The sequence below is a fragment of the Vombatus ursinus genome, unplaced genomic scaffold (assembly GCF_900497805.2).
Source record: "Vombatus ursinus unplaced genomic scaffold, bare-nosed wombat genome assembly UNPS02014772.1, whole genome shotgun sequence".
In the NCBI taxonomy this organism is placed as follows: Eukaryota; Metazoa; Chordata; class Mammalia; order Diprotodontia; family Vombatidae; genus Vombatus; species Vombatus ursinus.
Window position 1 is genome coordinate 15,529,420 of NW_020954550.1, and position 23,798 is coordinate 15,553,217.

Here is a 23,798-nt window from a genome sequence, read left to right on the forward strand (position 1 = left end):
CTGGTTGATTGTTTTGGGAATGTTGTAGAGGTGATTCATGGTCAAGTGCTGTTTGGATTACTTGGCTTCTGAGTTCCATTCCGATTTTGAAGTTTTGTGATTCTCTGGTCTTCCTCACTAAGTTCTCTGATTCTCTTAATAGCACCACCCTTGTTCTAGTACCATATGCTCGTAATCTTGGAGTTGTCTTTGACTCTTCTTTATTCCTCACTCTACACAACCAGTCATGTTGACCAGCATGACAGCCTTTGCAACTGTTGTGCTAAATTTATTTTGAATTTGATAGGGGCTTTTTTCTGATTATAAGCTATAATGCTTGATATGTTGGCAATATAAAAAGTGTGAGTATGTATCATTTTCATGTGAAAGGCTATGTTTATTCGAACCATGTTTTCTCCTCCTCCCTGTATACCACCCTTACCCCTTCCACCTCCTCCACTGGGAAACACCCTTACTGTATAGGACGGATCTCGAATGAGCAATGACCTTACTAGGAGGAGTGATGAGAGGTTGGTATTACCTAGGAGAAAGTTTCAGAGGCTGCCCTTCTAGGGGTTCATTGTTTTCCTTCTGCTTTGACCTGAAGCTCCTAGGAAGATAGATTCAGAGTTGGATCTTAGAGGCCATCAAATCCAACCCCATCATTTTATAGATGAGGAAATGGAGCCTACGAGAGGTTATCATGGGTTACTTAATGTTTGAAGCAAGATGTGTTCTCAGGTCCTCCTGGCTCTTTGTCCTGTACCTTGCCAATTAAAACACGTTACCTTCCAACCATCTTATTCAAGGCAAGCACTCTTCCACTAAGCTGAATAATCTGTGAATATATGTTGCTTCTCTAGGGAATCTGGTAACATCTATGTCCCTCTGGTGACAATTTTCCAGATATATCCTTGTCCCCCTTCCTTTCCCCTCTGAATGTCTCAATTTAAGCTGTAAGCCTTCCTTTTTGTCTGTTAAAACACATCAGATAGAGGCCTGTTTCTTTTAGCATTTAGTGGCTTGTATGTGTTTTTTTTTTCTTTTTGATGAGGCAATCAGGGTTAAGTGACTTGCCCAAGGTCACACAGCTAGTAAGCGTCATGTGTCTGAGACTGGATTTGAACTCAGGTTCTCCTGACTCCAAGGTCAGAGCTCTATCCACTGTGCCACCTAGCTGCCCCACAGTATGTGTCTTTTTAAGACCCCAAAGCAGATGTAATGGATTGGCTTACATGTTGATGCTGGCAAAGACACCAGGCCTTATGAAAAGTTGAACAGTAGTGAGTGTCTTCTATGTAGCAAATATGACAATTTATAATTAACACTATGTTCAGCTTCCTGAGCAGGAAGATGACATCCAAGAGATGAAAAGTGGTTTCATATTTCCTAATTAATGAGCATTTTTATTTCCTCACCCCACTTCAAACAAGAAGTTAAAAAAAAACCAAAACTATGCACAGTTAATTAAAAAAATTCCCACATTGTCTATGTCTAAAAATGTATTTAATTCTGCATATTTTATTATTATTTAGAAATTATTTTCCAATCAACAAAAATTCATACTCTCTCCCTCCCACCTCCCCACCCCCTGAACTGAGAAATAAAAGCAAAACGCATGTTTCAAACATATATGGTTAAGCAAAACAAATTTCTCATATTGGCTATTTCCAAAAAAAGTCTCAGTCAGTACTCTATCACCTCTCTAAGGTAGCATGTTTCATAATGAGTCCTCTAGAATTGTGGCTGGTCATTCACTTATCAGAGTTTCTAAGTCTTTCATAGTTGTTTTTCTTTACAGTGTTGTTGTTATTGTATATGTTGTTTTTTCTGGTTCTGCTCACCTCACTCTGCATCAATTCATGCAAGTCTTCCCAGGTTTCTCTGAAACCTTTCCCTTCATCATTTCTTACAGTACAATTCTATCACCTTTATATGCCTTACCTTCTTTAGCCATTCCCCAATTGCTGGGCACCCCTCATTTTCCAACTTTTGTCACTCCAATAAGAGCTACTGTAAAAAAAAAAATTTTCTTAAAGTTTGTTTTGTTTAGGACTAATTCTTCCCTTAATCTTTCCTCTCCTCCCTCTTCCCTTTTCCCTTTTCCCTCTGAATGAAATGTATTTCTGTACCCAACTCATTGTGTGTATATTCTTCCCTCCTTTGATCAGTTCATATGGAGTTGAGGTTCAACTGTCAGCCATTCTCCCTACCCCTTCTTCTTGATTGTATACACTATTACTTGTCCATCCAGATTATAAGATGATTTTTCCTATCCTTTCTCTCTCTTCCTTCCTCTTCTCCCCCCTCTCTCCCCACTTATTTCTTTTCTCCTCCTTTCCATTCTTCTTTTAGGATCATCAAAACATGATAGAACCACCCTCAGGACTTCTGTCAAATTGAGATGCCTTATGACACCTGATGATGTGAGTGACACATATACCATTTACATATATTATGAAGTAAACAGATAATCCATTTTTAGTCCCTTTTGATTACTGGCTTATGTTTGCCATTTTAGTGTAATTATTTTTTTGTTTGTATTTCAAAGTTTCTACGCATCTCTATTCTTTTCGTCAGGAATGCTTGAAAATCCTCTATTGTATTAAAAGTCAATTTTTTCCTCTCCTGTAGGATTATACTCAGTTTTGCTGGATAAGTCACCCTTGGTTGTAAGCCTGTAGGCTCCACACTGGATTGGGACCTGGAACCGAGATTCTGTTCCACACCTAGAGTTAGAGCCATAGAATTGATGCTAGCTTCTGCTCAGTGAGGAGCCTAGCATTTGTGACCATTAGGCCCAGGTCCCCTCCTTAGTCTACCCTAGATCTGTAACCCTGAGCTGGAATGAGTGACAGAACCACCATTTGGCATGTATTATTTTGCTGAGCACAAGGTTAGGCCCCCTTGGATAGGCCTAGTATTTCTTCTTGTCCTATGAAAGAGAAGCCTCAGCTCTCTTTCAGTTTCTGTGTTTGAATGTTTCTTATTGCATACTCCTGGCTGGACCCCATCTGATCCCAGTGTCCATGGGCCTCTCTGTCTCCCTATGCTGATCTGGAAAATGGCGTACTGATTTTTTTTTCATTGGATTTTCTAATCAGGACTCAATTTGGTGCTTCTTTTGAGATCTTTGTGGTCTTGCTTACTACTCTATCTCTACCTCCCTACTTACATCTCTACCTCCTCTAGTCACTTTCTCAACATAATTCTATACTATTCTCTCCAGAATGGCTGGATGACTTCATATCTCCATCAACAGATCATAGGATCATAGATTTAAAGCTGGAAGGGAAGTTATAGGTTATCTAGTCCCACTATCTCATTTTGCAGATGAGGAAATTAAGTCCCAGACAAATTAAGTGACCAGGCCCAGGTCACAATGGTAATGAGTGGAAGAACCAGCATTTTGCCTTACAACCTCTGACTCCAAATACAACATGCTACCATGCCTGTCTTTGCCTAGCCCCTCAAACGTCAACTATTCTTATCTTTTTTCATTTTCTAGGTGGTAGCATCTCATCAAGTAATTCTTTTAAGGTGCAAAATTTTCATCTTTATTTCAAATATAAAGAAGACAACAAGCACTAGGAAAAAATAACGTAGATTGCTAATGTCTATCTTTTTCCACGTTTCTCTACAGTGGAATGAAACAATTGAGCTTTTTCGTGATAAGATGCCATTAAGGAAACATCGAAGTCATTTTAAAAGCTACGAACGTTGCTTTACAGCCTCAGAAGCTGTGGATTGGTTACACGATCTACTCAGGCATAGCCAGAACTTTGGCCCAGAAGTGACTCGCAAACAAACAGTACAGCTGCTAAAAAAGTTCCTGAAAAATCATGTTATTGAAGACATCAAGGGAAGGTGGGGTCAGGAAGATTTTGAGGACAACCGACATCTTTACAGGTACCTTGTCTCCTTCAAAGCCCAATTCTGTGCCTTCTGATCCTACCAGTGGTATGTGCTGAAGCGGTTGTGGGGGTCGGGTATTGGGAACGAACTGTTTGTCTATCTATTTATCTTATCTTATCTATCTATCTATCTATCTATCTATCTATCTATCTATCATCTATCTAGCCATCTATTTATCCATTTATTCATTCATTCATGCATTCATATATTTATCTACTTATGTGCCAAGAACTATGCTAAACATTGAGAATACAAAGGCAAAAATAAAATAGCCTTGAGAAGCTTACATTCTATTATAATTTCTGAAATAAGAATGTCCATTCTTCTTTGCCTACTCTTTTCTCTTCTTTGATTGCATGGCTTTATTTGAGGGCGGAATGAATTCTACATGTATTACAATATTAATTCTACTGTAGTCCTCCTGGGTCCTTCTCTATGTTGTATTGCATTCTTTTTTTTTTTAAATTACATTTTCTTTTTTATGTGAACTCAGTCATCAATAAATACAAAGAACAACAAGAAAGAAGATTTTATTAGAAATTGTGAACTGCTGTTAGGTATAGTTTGTTTTAAAGAAATATATATGTTTATGTGTATGTGTATATAATATATAATACATTATGTATATAAATTTATGCACATGTACATAATTTGTGTTTGTGTATATATGTATACATATATTCACACAGACACATAGATATATAAATTTATAGTAGCTAATATTTATGTAACTCTTGCTATGTGTCAGGCACTGTGCTAAACACGTACAATTTTTATCTCATTTGATCCTCACAACAACCCTGGAAGTTAAGAGCTATTATGCTCCCCATTGTATAGATTAGAAAGCTGAGGTAAATGGGTTAAATGACTTGTCCAGGGTCCCACAGCTAGTAAGTGTCTGAAACTGACTTTGAATTCAAGTCTTCCTGACTCCCAAGCCCAGCATTCTATCCGCTGCATCATATATATATTACATTTAATTACATTTTCTTTTTTATGTAAACTTAATCATCAAGAAATACAAATGTTGCATATACAAAAAAGAAGAAGAAAGAATTTTATTAAAAATGGAACTGCTGTTAGGCACAGTTTTTTTAATATCTAATTTTATTTATTACATATAATAAATAAGATTTGAAACTGCTCTGTGTTCCCTTCACTTTTCTAAAATAGTTTTTTGCTTATCTATCACTTTCCCCTCTCCCTCTTAGTAGTTCTCTCTTGTTATAATATAGTTCAAAAGAAATCAACATATTGGCCATGTCTGAAAATACATATCTCGTTCATGGAAGGGACCTTAGAGGTCACCCATATAGTCCAATTCCCTTATTTAAATATGAGAAAACTGAGACCCAAAGAGCTTTGTGACTTAACTAAGGTCACACAGGTAGGGAGAGTTGGGCTTCAAACTCAGAATGTCTAACTTCAAATGCAGCACTCTTTCCACCATACCACACTGACTCACATTCATATATTATGATTTGGCCAGCTGTTCCCCAACTGATGGTCACTGATTTTGTTCCAGGTCTTTGCTATTACAAAAAGTGCTGATATACTACACACCATGTAGTGGTGTGCTGGGGCCAGCTTGTATGGGCTCACAAGAGTTGGTTGTTAAATTTTCATAATGAGAATTTAACACTCAGAAATTGGCAAATGCTGCAAATTAGAGCTTGATTTATTATTTTATTGATTGTCACTCTAGACTTAAGAAAGTGATGGAGGAAATGCTAATAACAAACTAAAAGTGTGTGTTGTGTTGTGTGTGTGTGGGTGTGTGTGTATGTGTACACAAACATGCATATATAAAAATGAATAAAAGAGCAGATTGTTAAACATTTGTATGAATAACTCTGCCTCTGTGTTCTTTTGCTCTGTCCTCAGAGTTGTTTTCATTTTCATTTCTGGAATTATTAGTTTAGAACATTTTTTCATGTGGTTGTTAATAATCTGTATTTCTGATTTTGAGAACTAGCTATTCCTATCCTTTGACTACTTATCTGTTGGAGAATAGATCAAACGTTCTTATATATTTAGAACAATTTTTTATATATCTTAGATATTAGACCTTTATTAGAGAATTTTGCTGTGAAGGTTTTATTCCAGTTGTTTCCCTTCTAATTGCATTTGTTCTCTTGTGCAAAAGCTCTTCAGTTTTATGTAACTGAAATTGGTCACCTTATCTTTTATGATCACCTGTGTTACCTGTTTAGGTAAAAATTCTTCCCATAGCTATATACCTATCTCCCTTTCCAAAATAAAAAAAAATGATATGACCTTTTATATTTTATATGCATCCTATATCCTATAAACTATATACCACAAGTATTGTAGTATATAGTGGAAAATATTATTAATACATTAGTATAAATCTAATTTCTTTCCTGTTGCTTTTCAATTTTCCCAGAAGGTTTTGTTAAACAGGGAAGACTCCTTTGCTCTGTAGTTAGTATCCTTGGATTTACTAAATACAATGCTACTATGTTAAAAAATTCCTGGGTTTTGTTTACCTAATCCATTCCACTGATCAGCTTTTCTGTTTTGTTTTTTTTTTAAACAGAATCCACTGGTTTTGATGATGACTGCTTTGTAGTACAGTTTGAGATCTGGTACTGCTGCCCTAGCCTTTCCTCCCCTTTATCCCTATGCTTTTTCATGATTTCCCTCGAGATTCTTGACCTTTTATTCCTCCCTTCTGCAGCATTCTTGAAATGCACTGTTTTTTCTGCACATAGAGAAAACAAACACTCCAACTTTTTTTTGCTTCTTGTACATTTTTCATAGAATCTGAAAAAGCAGATAGGCTAGCTCAGGAGGGTTGTACTGAGCCCCTTTGAGCAATGCAGAGCTCCGACCTCAGCTGGTGGTTAATTTGGCCTTTGTGAAAAATACAGGGCCAATATCCAGGAATTTTGCCAATGTTTCATTTGTTCCTATTTAGCCCTGACAATGCAAATCTATCTCCCCTTACCCTGTTCTCACAGTCTCCTGTCTTGGTGCAAATTAGACAAATTATGTGGTCACTTTTATAATATGAACATTAGCAGGTGCAAAATAAGCCAGGGAAATGGAGTCTTTTTCCCCCTCAAACCTCTTCACTTTCCCCCAGTATTCTTGGCTGTTTGCAGAGTAATGAGATTGGGAAGCAGGTGGAAGGACATACAGGGTGTCCAGAAAGTCTTAGTGCACTTCTTTGGGTTAGTAGCTTGAAATTGCATTCAGACTTTTGAAACACACTGTATACAGGTTTAAAGGGAAAAAAGACTAAGCCTTAGAAGAAAAGAGAGGTGAATGTGTCTAGAGAAGGGCTGTGACTGTTAGATCCTACTGGCAGGGGAAAATAGAGATAATGAAGAATATGGGCAATTGCATACCGGCTTCCTCATGTTACTCATAGAGAAGCTATAGAAGCTTACCATCTTGCTATTGGAGACATGCTGTCCTGGGCAGAACAATCCTGTTAGTTACTTCCCCTGGACTCTGACTTTGGGAGACGTTCTTTTACTTAAGATAGGATCAAAGATTTAGAGCTGGAAGGATATGTAGGAGAATGGATAGCTAGGTGGCACAATGGATAGAGTGCCAGGCCTGGAATCAGGAAGACTCATCTTCCTGAGTTCAAATCTGACCTCAGACACTAGCTATGTGACTCTGGGCAAGTCACTTAACCCTACTTGCCTCAGTTTTCCTCATCTGTAAAATGACCTGGAGGAGGAAATGGTAAACAACTCTAGTGTCTTTATCAAGAAAACTTCAAATAGGGTCACAAAGAGTCAGCTATGAACAACAGAACAACACAGTCAGAAATATAAATGATACAAACTTACCAAAAACCCCAAATTTGAAAGGATAATCATTAAAATTGCTACAATATTGATACAATGCTTTTATTAAAATTCAACATAACCACCATTTTGTGTTATATATTGCTCTAGTTGATTTTCAAACTTTGTAAACTTTGTAAAATCTTTCATCAGCTGCTGCTCAGTGATTGAAAGGATTGCATTTGTAAGTTTAGCCTTAATTTCACCCAAAGAAAGAGGTTCTGGTGCGTACCCAAAAATTTTGATGTGCGCCCCACAAGAAAAAGTCTTTTGGAGATTTAAACTGACTTCCTCCACAGTTGTGCAGCATTAGATTTCACTTGCATGTGTTCATGTGAGTTTGTTCCTTATACCTCAATTCAACTGTCAAGACTTTGAGGACAGCATCATCTGTTTCAGGCCACCATTTTTGCTTTTCTTCTGTTCCCAGTGCAGAGTTTTATGTACATTGGTTGTCCTGAATAATATTGTTGATTATGAATTCTTAGGGGGCCAAGCAAGGGGACCACCTATAAGCATTGAACGGTCGGCTAAAATGTCATCCAGAAGCCTTTGCACGTGCAATGTGTTATTCAGATGTATCATTCAAGTGTGTTATTATTATTCAATGTATTATTCAAAATTTATAAAACCAATAAATGCTAAAGAAATTTAAATAATTAAACTTTCAAGTCATTCTTTTTGTAGGTTTGTAGCATTTACACTTCTGAAGTTATTAAATCTTAAAATAGAACTAAGACTTTTGGGACATGGTAATTATCATAAAGTTGTGGGATCTACTAATCTCTGGTTCAATTTGCTACTTATGGGTGGACAACTTTAAGTGAGTGGGAAATTTTTTAGGGAATTCTTTCTAAGTCCTGTAAAAGTGCATGTTAAATGACTAGTCCTTATCCTTGAGGATAAAGTTTATGTAACAGAGGAGGTTATAAGCAAAAAAAAAGTATAGAAATATAGAAGGGCAGGTCTAGGACTGTGCCTCGGAATCAGAGAATAGGTATAATTTAATCAGACAATGATTTCTGGAGGAAATGGGTCTCAAGATGTGATTTGAGTGGAGAAAGTTCATGTATGGGTGAATTCTAGAGCAAAATTTGTGAATGAATCCTTTAAGAATGTTCCAAACTCTGATGTTCACATGTATCTGACATTAGCTGAATGCAAGTGTACTGCCTAGTAGAGGAATCCATTAAAATAATTGCTCTCTTCTTCCTCCCTCCCTTTTCTTTTCTCCTTAAGGCAGCTAGGTAGCACAGTGGATAGAGTGCTGGGCTTGTGGTGAGGAAGATCTGAATTCAAATCTGGATTCAAACCCTTATGAGCTGTGTGACCTTGGGCAAGTCACTTAATCACTGTCTCAGTTTCCTCAACTGTGAAATGGAGACAATAACACCATACCTCCCTGGGTTGTTATGAGCATCAAATGAGAAAATATTTTTAAAGTGCTTAGCATAGCACCTGCCACATAGTAGGTGCTATATAAATACTTATTTTATTCCCTTCCCTCTTTTCCTCTTCTTTTTCCACTTGGGGTTTTGTCATATATCAGAGGTCCCTCCATTGATGCATATGGCAACCCTTGATAATGAACCTCTCTGAACTTAGCTTACCTAATTTTCTTTTTCTTGTTTTAGGCAATTGGGGTTAACTGACTTGCCCAGGGTCACACAGCTAGTGTCAAGTGTCTGGTCTGAGGTTGGATTTGAACTCAGGTCCTCCTGACTCTAGGGCTGGTATTCTATTCACTGCGCTGCCTAGCTGCCCCACCTTAACTAATTTTTTAACAAGGTGCAGGCATACCTCAGAGATGTTGTGGGTTTGGTTCCAGACCACTGCAAAAAGCAAATCTTGCAATAAAGCCAGTCACACAGATTTTTTGGCTTCCCAGTGCATTATAAAAGCTGTGTTTACCCTCTACTGTAGTCTGTTAAATTGGTGGTAGTATAATGTCTAAAAAACAATGTATATACCTTAATTAAGAATACTTTATTGCTAAAAAATGCTAACCATCATCTGAGACTTCAGAGAATCATAATCTTTTTGCTGGTGGAGTGTTTGACTCTCAATGTTGATGGCTACTCACTGATCTGCGTGGTGGTTGCTGAAGGTTGGGGTGGCTGTGGCAGTTTCTTAAAGTAAGATAATAATGAAGTTTGCCACATCGATTGACTCCTCCTTTCACTTGAACACTCAGAAGCCTTTGTATGGTTATTAATTGACCTAATTTCAATACTGTTGCATCTCAGGGAATAGGGAGGCCTGAGGAGAGGAAGAGATGGGGTTCAGGTGGTAGGTAGAGCAGTCAGAACACACACATTTATCAATGCAGTTCACCATCTTAAATGGCTAAAGTTTGTGGGGCTTCAAAACAATTATAATAGTAACATCAAAGATAACTGAAAAGTTTGAAATACTTTGAGAATCACCAAAATATGACACAAAGACACAATGTGAGCACATGTTGTTGGAAAAATGGTGCTGATAGACTTGCTCGATGAAGGGTTGACACAAAGCTTCTATTTGTAAAAAACTCAACATTGGCCAACTGCAATAAAATGAAACACAATAAAACGGGGTATGCCTGTAATAGAGTTTTATCACTGGCCCCATGCTCAGAGCTATTCCAACTTGGACATGCCCTGTAACAGCTTGTCTTCCACAAGTATAGTTTTCAAGAAACTTTATGTCAAAAGAAAAAAAAAACATGATTTTAGTGGAATGATAGTAATAATTAATAATAAATTAAATTGACTTTAATCTTGAGAAGTATGGAGAATTGGGAGACAATGATGAATTGGAGTGGGTATCAGAGGGAGGAAAGCAAGGTTCTAGTGTCTAGTTGGCAATAGTAGTTAGAGGAGATTAGATATACCTAGCAATTATTCATGTTGACTCTTTCAACACTTTGGCTTCCACAGATGTGTAATATTAGCTTTCATTTGCATGTGTTCACAGGTATTTGTTTTCATGCTCACATTTGGCTATTGTTTCTAAGGAAGGCATCATCTGTTTCAGCTTATCATTCTTAGTTCATTTTAGTGCAAGTGACTTTTCTGAATAAGATTATTGATTCTTTTTGGGGTCTTCCTTTAGGAATTTCAATTCTGCCTTTATTCATATTAGCTTTTTTATTTCTCTTAGACATGAATTGAGTGAACATTAACTATCATGAACATTTCAATATATGAAGAACAGGAAACATAGATTATATATGAAATCAAGAATCTTGTTTACATTTTAAATTTAATATTATAGCACCGACAGCACCCAACTGGTCTGTCTCTTTCTGAACTTTGTGTATCTTCTGTGTATTTTTTAATGTTTTCTTGTTTTTCTTTCTTTTTTAAAAATCACACTCACAACTCCATTACTTGCCTCTACAGCTCTCCTCCCTCCCCAAATAAAAGCCTGCCCTTGTAGCAGATAAGTATAGTCAAGAAAAAAAATGCACCTTGCTTTTGTCTAAAAATCTATGTCTCTTTCTGTAAGTCTAGTCCAGAGAAAGGGAATCTGCAGCCTCAAGGCCACATGTGCCCCTCTAGGTCCTCAAGTGCAGCCCTTTGACTGAACACTGCTGGTAGTCTATCACCTCTCTGACAAGAGATGGGAAGCATGATTCACCTTGACTCTTCTGAGTCTTGACTGGTTATTGCAATAATTAGTATTGTTAAGTATTTACAAGTTGTTTTCCTCTATATCTTTGTAGCCATTGTATAAATTGTTCTCCTGATTAAACCCAATTCATTCAGTATTTGTAAATTCAGGTCTTTCAAGTTTCTCTGAATCCATCCCTTTTGTCTTTTCTTATAAGCAAATAATGTTGCATGATAAAATATCTTAATTTGCTCTGCTATTCCTTATGTGATGGGTGCTTACTTTGCCTGAAGTCATTTAATGCAACAAAATATGCTGCTATAAATATTTTTGTATATGTGGATCCTTACTTCTGTCTTTGGTTTCTTTGCAGTCTGTGGGGTATGTGAACACTGGTTGAAAGGGAATGCACAGCTTAGGGACTTCAGGGTTATGCTCCAAATTGTTTTTCGGAGGGATTGAATCAATTTACAGCTCCACCAATGGTGTTAACAGTATGCTTGTCACCTCATGACCCCTCCCCTCCAACTATTGTCACTTTACTTTTTTGTCTTTTTTGCCAGTCTGATGAGTCTAAGGTGGAATCTCAGTTATTATAATTTTCATTTCTCTTATTAGTAATGATTTGGAGCATATTTTCATGTGGTTGTTGAGAGCTTGTATTTCTTTTGAAAATTGCCAGTTCACATCCTTCAACCATGGCTATTAGGAAATGGCATTTGTTACAAATTTGTATAAATTTCCTGACTTGAATATCAGACCTTTATCATAGAAATTTGCTGCAAAGATCCTCCCTCTAAGTTAACTTTCTTTCTAATTATAATACTTGTTTTAGCTTATACAAAAACTTTTCAATTCTTTGTAGTCAAAATGGTACATTTTATCTTCTGTGATACTATCTATTCTTTTGGTCAAGAACTTTCTCCATATCTATAATTGCGAAAGGTAACTACTTTCTTCCTCTGATTTGTTTATGATGTGATCTTTCACATCTAGGTCATTTTTTAGTCAATACACATTTATTAAACACCTACTGTGTGCTGGGGATTCAACTAATTGGGGGTAGGGAAAAAGATAGTCTCTGAGCTTAAGGAGCTTATATTCTAATGAGGGAAGACCACACACAAAAGGAAGCACTCAACCAGAGGTGGGGGGTATGGAAAGAAATGAAGAAATGTCTGAACTGAGTTTTCTTCTTAAATGGAGATCGTGTATCTTCATGGATTTTATTGTGTTATATTGCTTATGGTATGTTGGTTTGCTTTCCAGTTTTCCCAGCAGGTTTTAATCTAACAGTTGACCTACTTTTTTTTTTATTTTTGGTGAGGCAGTCAGTGTCAAGTGACTTGCCCAGGGTCACACAGCTAGTAAGTGTCAAGTATCTAAGGCTAGATTTGAACTCAGGTCCTCCTGACTCCAAGGCCAGAGCTCTATCCAGTGCGCCACCTAGCTGCCCCTCTAATAGTTAATTTAAGAATATATTCCTAGTATTTGAGCCGCTAGGTGGCACAGTGGATAGGGCACTGGGCCTTGAGTCAGGAAGATGAGTCTTCTTGAGTTCAAATTTGGCCTCAGACACTTACTAGCTGTATGAACAACACAGCTGAACAACAGCAATGATAGTACTTGGTATCTTTTAACTTATCAGACGGTACTATTGATTATTTCTGGGTCATTTACTTAATTTGTTCCATTAATTAGCTTTAAAATTTTTTAACCATATAATTTTGATGATTACCAATTTGTAGAACAGTTTGAGATGTGGCACTTTTCTTGCCACTTTCAAAAATTATTGAAATTCTTGACTTATTAATCTGTCAGATAAATTTTGTTATTTTTCCTTAATTACATAATGGAATCCTTTGGCAGTCATCTTTATTCTATAAGTAGGCCCATCCGTGAACAATTAATATCTCTTCAATTATTTGAATTTTCTGTAAGTAGTATTTTATAGTTATTCTTAATTTATATGTGTATTTTGGTATGTGGATTCCCAGATATTTTCATAAATTATATAGTTTTTTTTTTTTTCTGGACATTTGATTTCTTTCCATGTGTAGAGAATTCTCATTTTTCCTAGGGATAGAGTGATGTCTCTCCCTCTATCAGTGTAGGTCAGCATCTGGTCAGTAATTAATAGACTTACAGTAGGGATTCATAACCCATTTTGTGTCCTGGACTCATTAGGCAGTTGGGTAAAAACTATGGATACTTTTTCAAAATAATAGTTTTAAATGCATAAAACCAAAGCAAAGATTTTAAAAAAGAAAATAGTTTATATTTTTATCTATACATCTATCTAAAAAAGTTCATAGGCCCCAGGTTAATAAACTCTGATTAAGACAATTGATTAGGGTTGTGAGAGGTTAAACGATTTAACCAGTGCAACACATTAACAGCATATGGTGGAGGCAAGACTTGTACTCAAGACTTCCTGACTCATTGGCTAGCTCCTTATTTACCATACCAGGCTATTCTTTTCCATAGATATTTGAAATGGAATTTCTTTTCCTTTCTCTTTTTGATGGGTTTTGTTGGTAGTATGCAAAAAGGTTGATGATTTTTTTTTTAGTGTGTGTCTTACCCATGTTTGAGTGTCTTCCATTAGATCCTTGCTTCTATTATTTCATAACTTTTCTCCCTTTTGGTATTTTTTCCTTTGCTATATTTTATCCCATAATATTTATATAGTATTGATTTTTTCTTTTCATTTTTTCCATCTTTTCCTTTTCTTCAAGTCAAAATTTTTTATGACAGTTTTTCCTGTAATTCATCCACTTTTGTTCGTTTGGTTCTTGAGGAGATGCTGAAAAAGTACAATTTCTTTCCACCTCACACTTTACCGTGTCTCAAATCCCCTTTGATCATATTCAAACCAACTTGTTATTCTTTTTAGTTTTTTTTTTTATTCTGGATTTCCATAAACACATCAAAACCCAAAATGAAGACTCTATATGAAACTGTGAATCTCCATTTCATACCACTTGCTTAAAAAAAGTATATAGTAAATTCCACATTTTACCTTCAAAACTTCCTTTTTTGTCTGTGCTTCCTTCTGAACTGTCTGCTGTTCTTTTCTATGCATTAAAAAAAAGTTACATTGATCCTCTTTTGGGAGGGGGCATCACTATTCTTGACTTGCCTCCCACCCACACTCCCCCCCCAATCAAGAGGAAGGAAAACCAAGCCCTGGTGGCAGGAATAGTCAAAGGAAACTAATCTATATAGGGACCATTTCCAAAAATTTATGTTTCTGTACTTTGTGTCCATCCCCTGTCAGGAGGTAGATAACTTGTTTCATCATAGGTCCTCTTTGAAGACATAGCTGTTCATTAATTTGATCAGAGTTCCTAAGTCCTTCAAAGTAGTGCTTTTTTTGGTTTATTTTTTGAGGCAATTATTGTTAAGTGACTTGCCCAGGGTTACACAGCTATTAAGCAAGTCCACATTTGAACTCAGAATCTCCTGACTCCAGGGCCGGTGCTCTAGTCACTGAATCACATAGCTTCCCCATAGTTTTTCTTTACATTGTCATTGTCCTTGTATAGGTTGTTCTCCTAAATTGGCTAATTTCATTGCACCACTTCATAGCACCCAGAATTCTCTGAAATCAGCTCTTTTGTTATTACTTATGGTGTGATTAATACATTCCATTATATTTATATGCTACAGTTCAGCTATTACCCATTTGTCTAAGAAGCAATCTAAGTTACTTTCTTATATTTTAGTTTTTTGCTTATTATCCTCTCTTAACCCCCTGCCCCCATCCCCACTTGTTTCTCTGTTGAGTTAGTTCTGTTTCCACACTGAACTGTGTAGATGTGCCAGTGAGAATGCACATACTTTGTCTATTTCAGATAAGAGTGAGGGCAATCTGATGCCAATTTCCCTTATTCCTTCCTCCATGTCTGAATCCTTCTCTGCTTAAATACCCTAGTTGTGAGAAACAAAAAATTCCATCCCCTTCTTCTTTCTTTAATCCTCCCTTTTCCCTCTTTAAACTCTCAAAACAGAACTATTACACTCCCAGGGCCTCTGTTTTTCTCATGGAACTCCCTCAATACCTTTTGAAGACATTAAAGTTCTAAGGGGACACTCATTTCTTCTCCCCCCTTCTAGAGTGTTAACATAGCAACATTGCATGGCTCCTTTCATTTGCTGTGCAGACTGCAGCAAACCTAGAGCAGGCCTCAGAGAACTGAATTGCGGACAGCTGTGGGGGGTTCCAGACTTCTCAACCCAGGAATGCCAAATACAACTTAGAAGGTCAGTAGGAAAAGTCGGTGACTGCGGTGAGAGAAGAAGCTAGGTCTCAGCCACCCCCAGGGCAGTGGCTGCCTCCTGAGCTTCTGGCCCATAGACTGAGGGGGAATCAAGTGGCTGATCAGAGGGGGATTGCAGGGATCTTTTTGCCAGGGCTGAAGCAGGAATCTCTTGTTTTGCCTGTGCTTGGATCTGGGTCACAGTTCTGAGGGGCAGTCCTGGGGGAAGGAGGAATGCTGGCGTGGTGGAACTTCTTGTGGCTGTGGAGAGGAAACACTTCACCCCTTATCATAGCACCTTGGAAGAACTGACACTTTTCAAGTCCCTAGAAGTATCTCTGAAAACAGCTGTACAAACCCCCAAAGCTTGGGACAGTACATTCTTCACATTGGAAACAGACTTTTACCTTAACAAAGAGTTTAAAACTCAAGTAATTTGTTGGGATCATGAGCAAGCAGCACCAAAAGAGTCAGACTATATTATCTTACTCTGGTGACAAAGAAGATCAAAACATACAACCAGAAGAAGAAAACAAAGTCAAAGCTCCTACACCCAAACTTCCAAGAAAAATATGAATCAGTCCCAGCCCTTGGAAGAGCTCAAAAGGGATTGTGAAAAGCAAGTAAGAGAAGTAGAGGAAAAACTGTGAAGAGAAATGAGAGTGATGTAAGAAAATCATGAAAAGCAAGTTAACAGCTTGCTAAAGGAGACCCAAAAAATACTGAAGAAAATAACACCTTAAAAAATAGCCTAACCGAAATGGCAAAAGAAGTCCAAAAAGCCAATGAAGAGAACAATGCCTTAAAGAGCAAAATTGGCCAAATGGAAAAGAAAGTCCAAAAGATTACTGAAGAAAATACTTCCTTAAAAATTAGAATAGAGCAATTGGAAGCTAGTGACTTTATGAGAAATTGAGATACTGTAAAACAAATCCAAAAGAATGAAAAATTAGAAAACAATGTGAAATATCTCATTGGAAAAACAACTGACCTGGAAAATAGATCCAGGAGAGAAAATTTAAAAATTATTGGACTATCTGAAAGCCATGATCAAAAAAAGAGCCTAGACATCATCTTTCAAGAATTTATCAAGGAAAACTGCCCCGATATTTTAGAACCAGAGAGCAAAATAGAAATTGAAAGAATCCACTGATCTCCTCCTGAAAGAGATCCCCAAAGGAAAACTCCTAGGTATATTGTAGCCAAATTTCAGAGTGCCCAGGTCAAGGAGAAAATATTGCAAGCAGCCAGAAAGAAACAATTCAAGTATTGTGGAAACGCAATCAGTATAACACAAGATTTAGCAGCTTCTACATTAAGGGACCAGAGGGCATGGAGTATAATATTCCAGAGGGCAAAGGAGATAGGATTACAACCAAGAATCACCTACCCAGCAAAACTGAGTATAATCCTGCAGGGGAAAAAATGGTCATTCAGTGAAATAGAGGACTTTCAAGCATTCTTGATGAAAAGACCAGAGCTGAATAGAAAATTTGATTTTCAAATACAAGACCCAAGTGGAACATGAAGAGGTAAACAGGAAAGAGAAATCATAAGAGACTTATTAAGGTTGAACTGTTTACATTCCTGCATGGAAAGATGATATTTGTAACTCATGAGACCTTTGTCAGTATTAGGGTAGTTGGAGGGAAAAATTATATGTATGTACATATAGATAGATAGATAGATAGATAGATAGATAGATAGATAGATAGATAGATGGCACAGGGTGAGTTGAAGATGAAGGGGTCATATCTGGAGAATAAAATTAAGGGGTGAGAGAGGATTATATTAGGAGAAGGAAAAAGGGAAAGGTAGAATGGGGTAAATTATCTCACAAAAAAAAACAAACCAGAAAAGAAAAGGCTCTTACAGTGGAGGGGAACTGGGGGAAGGTGAGAGGAAATGAGTGAATCTTATTCTCATAGGATTTGACTTAAGGAGGGTATAACATACACACTCAATTGGGTATGGAAATCTGTCTTACCCTAGAGGAAAATAGGAAGTGAAGGGGACAAGAGAGTAGGGGGATGATAGAGAGGAGGGCAGATTGGGAAAGGGGGTAATCAGAAGCAAATGTTTCTGAGGAGGGACAGGGTCAAAAGAAAGAATAGAATAAATGGGTGGGTGGGATAGGATTAAGGGAAATAGAGTTAGTTTTTCACAGCATGTCCACTATGGAAGTGTTTTGCATAACTGTACATGTATAGCCAATATTGAGTTGCTTGCCTTTTCAATGAGGATGAGTGGGGAGGGAGGAAGGGAGAAAATTTTGAACCCAAAGTTTAAAAAATACATGTTTAAAAAAATGTTTTCACATGCAACTGGAAAATAAGAAATACAGGAAATGGGGTACAGAAATCTATCATGCCCTATAGGAAAATAGAAGGGGATGGGGGGGAAAGATAGCAAGGAAAGCAGACTAGGGGAAGGGGTATTCAGAATGGATGCCATCTTGGAGTGGGGGGGGCGAGATGGGGTGAAAATTTGTAATTCAAAATCTTGTGGAAGTAAATGTTGAAAACTAAAAATAAAAAAAAAAATTCTCCCCTCCACCATCCATGATAGCCATTTTGTTGTTACTCTTACCTGCTGTTAGGCACAAGTTGTTACTCTTATTTGTTGGGACAAAAAAAAACAAACAAACAAAACAAAACAAAAAACAAACCAAAACATTCCAGAGTTTCTGATTGCTAGTACATTTTGGAGAATGTGGAATCTCACATTTGGAACAGAAGATATAATTTGCCTCTTTGAAACTTTGTGGTCATATCCATCATTAATCAGTTAAACATAATGCTTCCTTTTTGACATAAGTCCCAAGGCTCAGATACAAGGAACCCCTTAGAAAATTATTGCCATCTTTCATTTTTACATCTTTTTTCACTTCCAAATGCATATACCTCTACCTTTGCCTACTTAGTGAGCCCTCCTTTGTACAAATTGAGAAAGAAAAAGACAGTTTGGCAAAACCAGCCAACACATCAACTGAGTTTTGACAATTTATGCAATATTCCACAACCAAAGCCTCTCTCATCTCAACACACAAAGAAGGAATCGAGATGCGTTTTATCCCATCTTCTCTTAGGCCACGCTTGATGATTATAATTATATAGTATTTGATTTCATGTCTTGTTCTTTCTCTTTATATGGTTGTAGACCAAATGATATCATGTAGACTATCCTGGGCCCTCCACATTCTCTTACTTTGTAACTTCATCAGATCCTATGGCTTTAATGATCATCACCCTACATAAGACTCTCAATCTGTAGATTCAGTCTGAATCTCTCATGGGCACACATCTACTGCCTATTGAATAGATCAGACTGCATATCTTGTAAACGCTTCATGTCCAAACATCATTATGTCCAAAATTTAACTAATTATTTTCCCCCTCTACCCACAATACCACTTTTGAACTTCCCTATTTCTCATATTCCTCATGTAAAAAGTAAATAGTGTGTCTTCACTGAGTCCCTTGTAATTAGTTTTTGATATGTACTTTATATTTCTCTTGGATCTTTTATGTCAAATCTTCTATTAAGTTCAGGTTTTTGTTTTTGTTTTTAACAAAATCCTGAAAGTCTGGCAATTCATTAAATGTTATTTTTTTTTTCCAGTGTTATGCTTAACTTTGTTGGGTGTGATATTTTTGGCCTGAACTTCAATTCTTTTGCTCTTTGATAAATGGTGTTCTAAGACCTGTGGTCTTTTAGTGTCACCACTGCTAGGTCTTGTGTGATTCTAATTGTGGCACTGTCATATTTAAGCAGTTTTTTTTCTTTGTTGTTTGTAATATTTTCTCCTTGGGTTGGGGGTTTTGGAATTTGACTATGATATTCCTGTAGGTTTTCCTTGTAGGATCTCTTTCAGGTGGTGATCAGTGGATTTTTTCTATTTCTATGTTTCCTTCTTGTTCTAATGTTTCAGGACAATTTTCTTTAATTATTTCTTGTAATATTATATCAAGATTCTTTTTTTGATTGTGACTTTCAGATAGTCCAATTATTCTTATGTTTTCTTTTCTTGATCTGTTCTTCAGATCAGTTGTTTTTCTTATGAGATGTTTCACATCCTCTTCTATTTTTTCATTCTTTATATTTTTATTATTATTTATTGGTCTCTTGTAACTTTGCTGGCTTCCCCTTGCCCAGTTCTAATTTTCAAGGAGTCGTTTTCTTCCTTAAAATTCTGAATCTCCTTTTCCAGTTGGTTGTCTTCCTTTTCATAATCTTTTTGCTTTTCTTGGATTGTTCTTATTTTTTAAAAAAATTTTCCTCAATCTCTCTCATTTGATTTTTAAAGTTTTTTAAGTTCTTCTATGAATTCCTTTTGGGGAGGTGACCATTTTACATTAGTCTTTGCGGTAGGAGAGGCTTTTTTTTGCTTCAGTATCCTCCTTTGAAGACAAACCCGGTCTTCTCTATTCCCATAATGACTTTATACAGTTGGATTCTTTCTTTGCTGCTCTTTTTTTTTTTTTATTTGTAGCAGCTTATTTTTTGTAATCATCTCCTGGGGTGTGAGAGATGATGCCTCTGGCCTTAGATCCTTCTCTTCTCCCCTTTGGCCTGGAGCTGAAACCAAGAACTCTTCCCTCCTGTAAGTGCCCACATAGCCAGTGGCGTCCCCACCCTACTGCTTCTGTACTCACCTGGCAAGTGCTGATTTCTTCTTGTCCAGGGTGGTGTTTCAGCAGCTCAGCTGGGTCTGGCATTCCTTATCAGCAGAGGTTTCCTCAATCTATTCTGGCTCAGATGCCTGATTTCTTACACTGTACAGGAGGTGAAAGTTCCTGCGGCTGGGGCTGAGGCTACCTCCCAAACCAGGTAGCCAGCCCCAGGGCTTGTCACTTGCTGTTTTAGTGGAACTAGCCTGGAAGTGTTTGCCTGGACCAAACCTCAGTCTTGGAATTTTACTTTTTACCTCCTCTGCTTATCCCAGGAGGAAAACTGCTCTGCCCCAGATCTTGTTTATTTTTACTGTTCTATGCTCATCCTGAGGCGCTATTTTGTCTTGTTTGTGGGGGAAATGTTGAGAGCTTGGAATTTTCTGACCTACCCCACCATTTTCCCAGAATCTTCTCTCCACTTTCCAAATCTTGTCACTTCTCCCTACAAAATAACTCACACCTCTCCTCATCTCGATTCAAGCACCACATTAGGTCAAGCCCTCATCACTTTCTGCCTGAATTACCATGGTGCCCTCCTACCTGGCCTCTCTAATCCATCGTCCCTACAGCTGCTGGAGGTTTCTAAAGAGCATGTCTGACTATTTCATTCCATTTACTCAGTAGCTTTCAGTGGCTCTCTATTGCCTCTAGGATCAAAAAGAGGCACCTCTACTTAGCTGTTAAAGTCCTTCAAAACCTGGCTCCTACCTGCCTTTTCCAGTCTTGCTGTCCATTACTATCCACAACTACAGGTCAAGCTAGCCTTCTACTGTTTTTATACCTGATATTCCTTCTCACAGAGAACCTCTTGAGGCAAATGTTGGGTGGATAAAAGGACTAGAAGCTGACTGAGGTAACTTGGAGGATGGAGTGGATGAATTAATAAAAAGCCTGAGGTAGGGGTGGGTTATCAAGGAAACTTAGAGGGTGAAAATTAAGTTTCTGTGAATTTTCCAGGTGAGGAAGCACCTTTCTCTGTTCTCTTCTAAGTACTAGCAATAATGTGGAACTGAAGTATGGTTTTAATATCTGTTGCACTTAGTGAATAAAGATTTTTTTTTTAACCATTGCTCTTAATTTAAGAAGCAGACGAGTTCAACATTTTATGTTCTCTCTAAGGAAAAGAAAACGACATTTAAGTTGCATTTTCGCATGTGATCATTGATGGGGAGGCGTGAAGGGAGAAGGGCCACCCTCGCTCTCTGCTGTAAATTCAACAGCGACTTTGTTTTAGAAACCCCTCTTTTTTGGTATTAATAGGTTCTGATCTCCCCCTAGTGGCCATCTTTTGTTTTAGCAGTCAGTCTGTTCTTAGAGAGAGCTCGCCATACCTGGAGGTGTGCTCTTGAATGTACAAGCCCTGACTTTCTACACTCAGTTTTACCCTTTGTTAGGAAGGTCACTTGATTCTGTGGGCCTCAGTTTCTTCATATGCAAACCAAGATTCCTGGAAGCTCTAACTGGCTACATCCTCTCATTTTAAATATTTATTGGATGTCTAATTATATGTATCTAGCCGTCAAAAGGAAACAGAAGCATAAATCTTAATCTCTGTCCTCCGAGAGAGAATCTTGTAGGGGAGAAAAAAAAAAGAAATATTTAAGTAACAATGCAAAACAACCATGATTGAATCAAATAAGTGGGTGTAGACACTTGTAAGTTCTAGGCATTTGAAGGAGGAGAGATGTGTGCAAGCTTGATTGGTTAGGGGAGCCCTTCAGGCAGTAGGTGGGTCTTACATGAACTAGACCCTGAGGTCAGTCTGACTAGGGGAAAACATTTCAGGGGAGGAAAACTGCAGGAGGGAAGAACAGATGAGAAATGAGGAGAGAGGGATGTAATGGACACAGGTGCTGGAGCCGGCGTCCAGAAGACCTAGGTTTAAATCCTGCCTTTGACTTTAGCTGTGTTAATCTTGGAGAATCACTAACCCTCAGTTGGATCAGTAACTTCATCTATAAAGTGAGAAGGTTGGACTTAATGACCCCTGAGGTCCCTTCCAATTCCCAATCTATGATCCTGTGATAAAATGAACATATTTTGGGGGATAGTGAGAAAACTGGCTTGGCTATAGAAGCAGGACCCATGATTTTATCAGTGTGGGTATTTAGAGGTGACAAGCAGCTCCTCCTGAACGGTGAACCGACTGGATTGACAGTGATTAGGGCTAAATCGATGACACAATGATACATCGTGTATACAGACTGTTGCTTTTACTTCCAAGCAATCCAATCAAACTGGTGTGTGGTAATCGGGGATGGGCAGCTTCATTTTAATCAAAATCAGCAAGCAGTGCATGTGAAGTGTCAGAGAACAGAGAGGGGGGAGGGCAGCTCCTGCAATGAATGACAAATGAGTAGATGGATATGTTTGGACCCAGTGTGGAAAGTACTGAAGGTCATGCCTTGAACTGTTAAAGGCACCCTTTTTCCCACCAATACAGCTCCATCATCAGCGCTCTCCTCTTTGCAAACAAAAGATGATGATGTATCTATAGACGGGTGTGATTTGAAGTATTACAGGCATGTTCTTTGGAACCAGGGCTGCCATTCTGGGCAGTCTGTGAGATTTTGTTTCTTTTTCATCTTTTCCTGAGAATCTGGGGGCATGAGAGAGAGAGAGAGAGAGAGAGAGAGAGAGAGAGAGAGAGAGAGAGAGTGTGTGTGTGTGTGTGTGTGTGTGTGTGTGTGTGTGTGGAGTCATTATCCATTGTCTTTGCTGTTCTAAACCTATGTGTGCCTTTCTCTCCTGGTCCTTCATCTGTGGTCCGAGGCCCTTTGTTCAATTCAATTTAAACAATGGGCTTTCTGGCTGCTGTCTGGTTTCTCTTTTGTGTGCCTCTTCATATTCAAATATCTAGTTGGTGGAGAAGCTTGGGCTAGGAACCAGTTCTTTTTCATTTATTCAAATACCATACTGGGTGGGGTTTTTTTCTTTCTAAAAATTATTTTGAAAAAAAAATTAAAAACCTCTCTGCAGAATCTGGCTTAGGCTGATTCCTATTTTACTTATATTCTCTCCCTTTGTTCCCTTCATTTCTTAATGTCTTTTAGTAGCTCCTCCTCTACCACACAGACTATTAGTTCGAGCCCATTTGTATAGCGGACAAATTCAAAATTCCTCTGTGGGCCCAGAGGAGAGTTGAATTAAAACATGACCTCATATAACACCACCAACAACAACAGAGCCAGGCACTTTGCTAAGTGCTTTGCTGTTATTATCTCCTTTCATCCTCAAAATAACCCTGGGAGTTGAGTGCTGTTATTATCCCCATTTTACAGATGAGGAAACTGAGGCAAACAGAAGTGAAGTGACTTGCCTAGGGTCATACAGCTAACAAATTGTCTGAGGTTGGATTTGAACTCAAGTCTTCCTGACTTCAGGCCTAAGATCCATCCTAGTTGTCCTTTACTCTTGCTAGTGTGAGTTTAGTAATTCTTATACTTTGATTTCCTTCAGACCTAAAAGTCCTTGGGGATGAGGAGAGGAGATGGTGTGTGGTCTAGACCTGTGGTTTCATTGGTATAAGGGACTCCTGAATGAGGAAATTA

At 37.8% G+C, this 23,798-nt stretch overlaps 1 protein-coding gene across 7 annotated transcripts in view; it reads left to right on the forward strand.

Moving 5' to 3' along the window:
* Positions 1 to 23,798, forward strand: part of LOC114044126 (DEP domain-containing protein 1B) — a 262,877-nt gene that overhangs the window by 159,052 nt on the left and 80,027 nt on the right. For all 7 annotated transcript variants that reach the window (XM_027863428.1, XM_027863429.1, XM_027863430.1 and 4 more), the window contains one exon: positions 3,623 to 3,888. In XM_027863428.1, the coding sequence (XP_027719229.1) occupies positions 3,623 to 3,888 (266 nt within the window). The remainder of the gene's footprint in view (positions 1 to 3,622; positions 3,889 to 23,798) is intronic.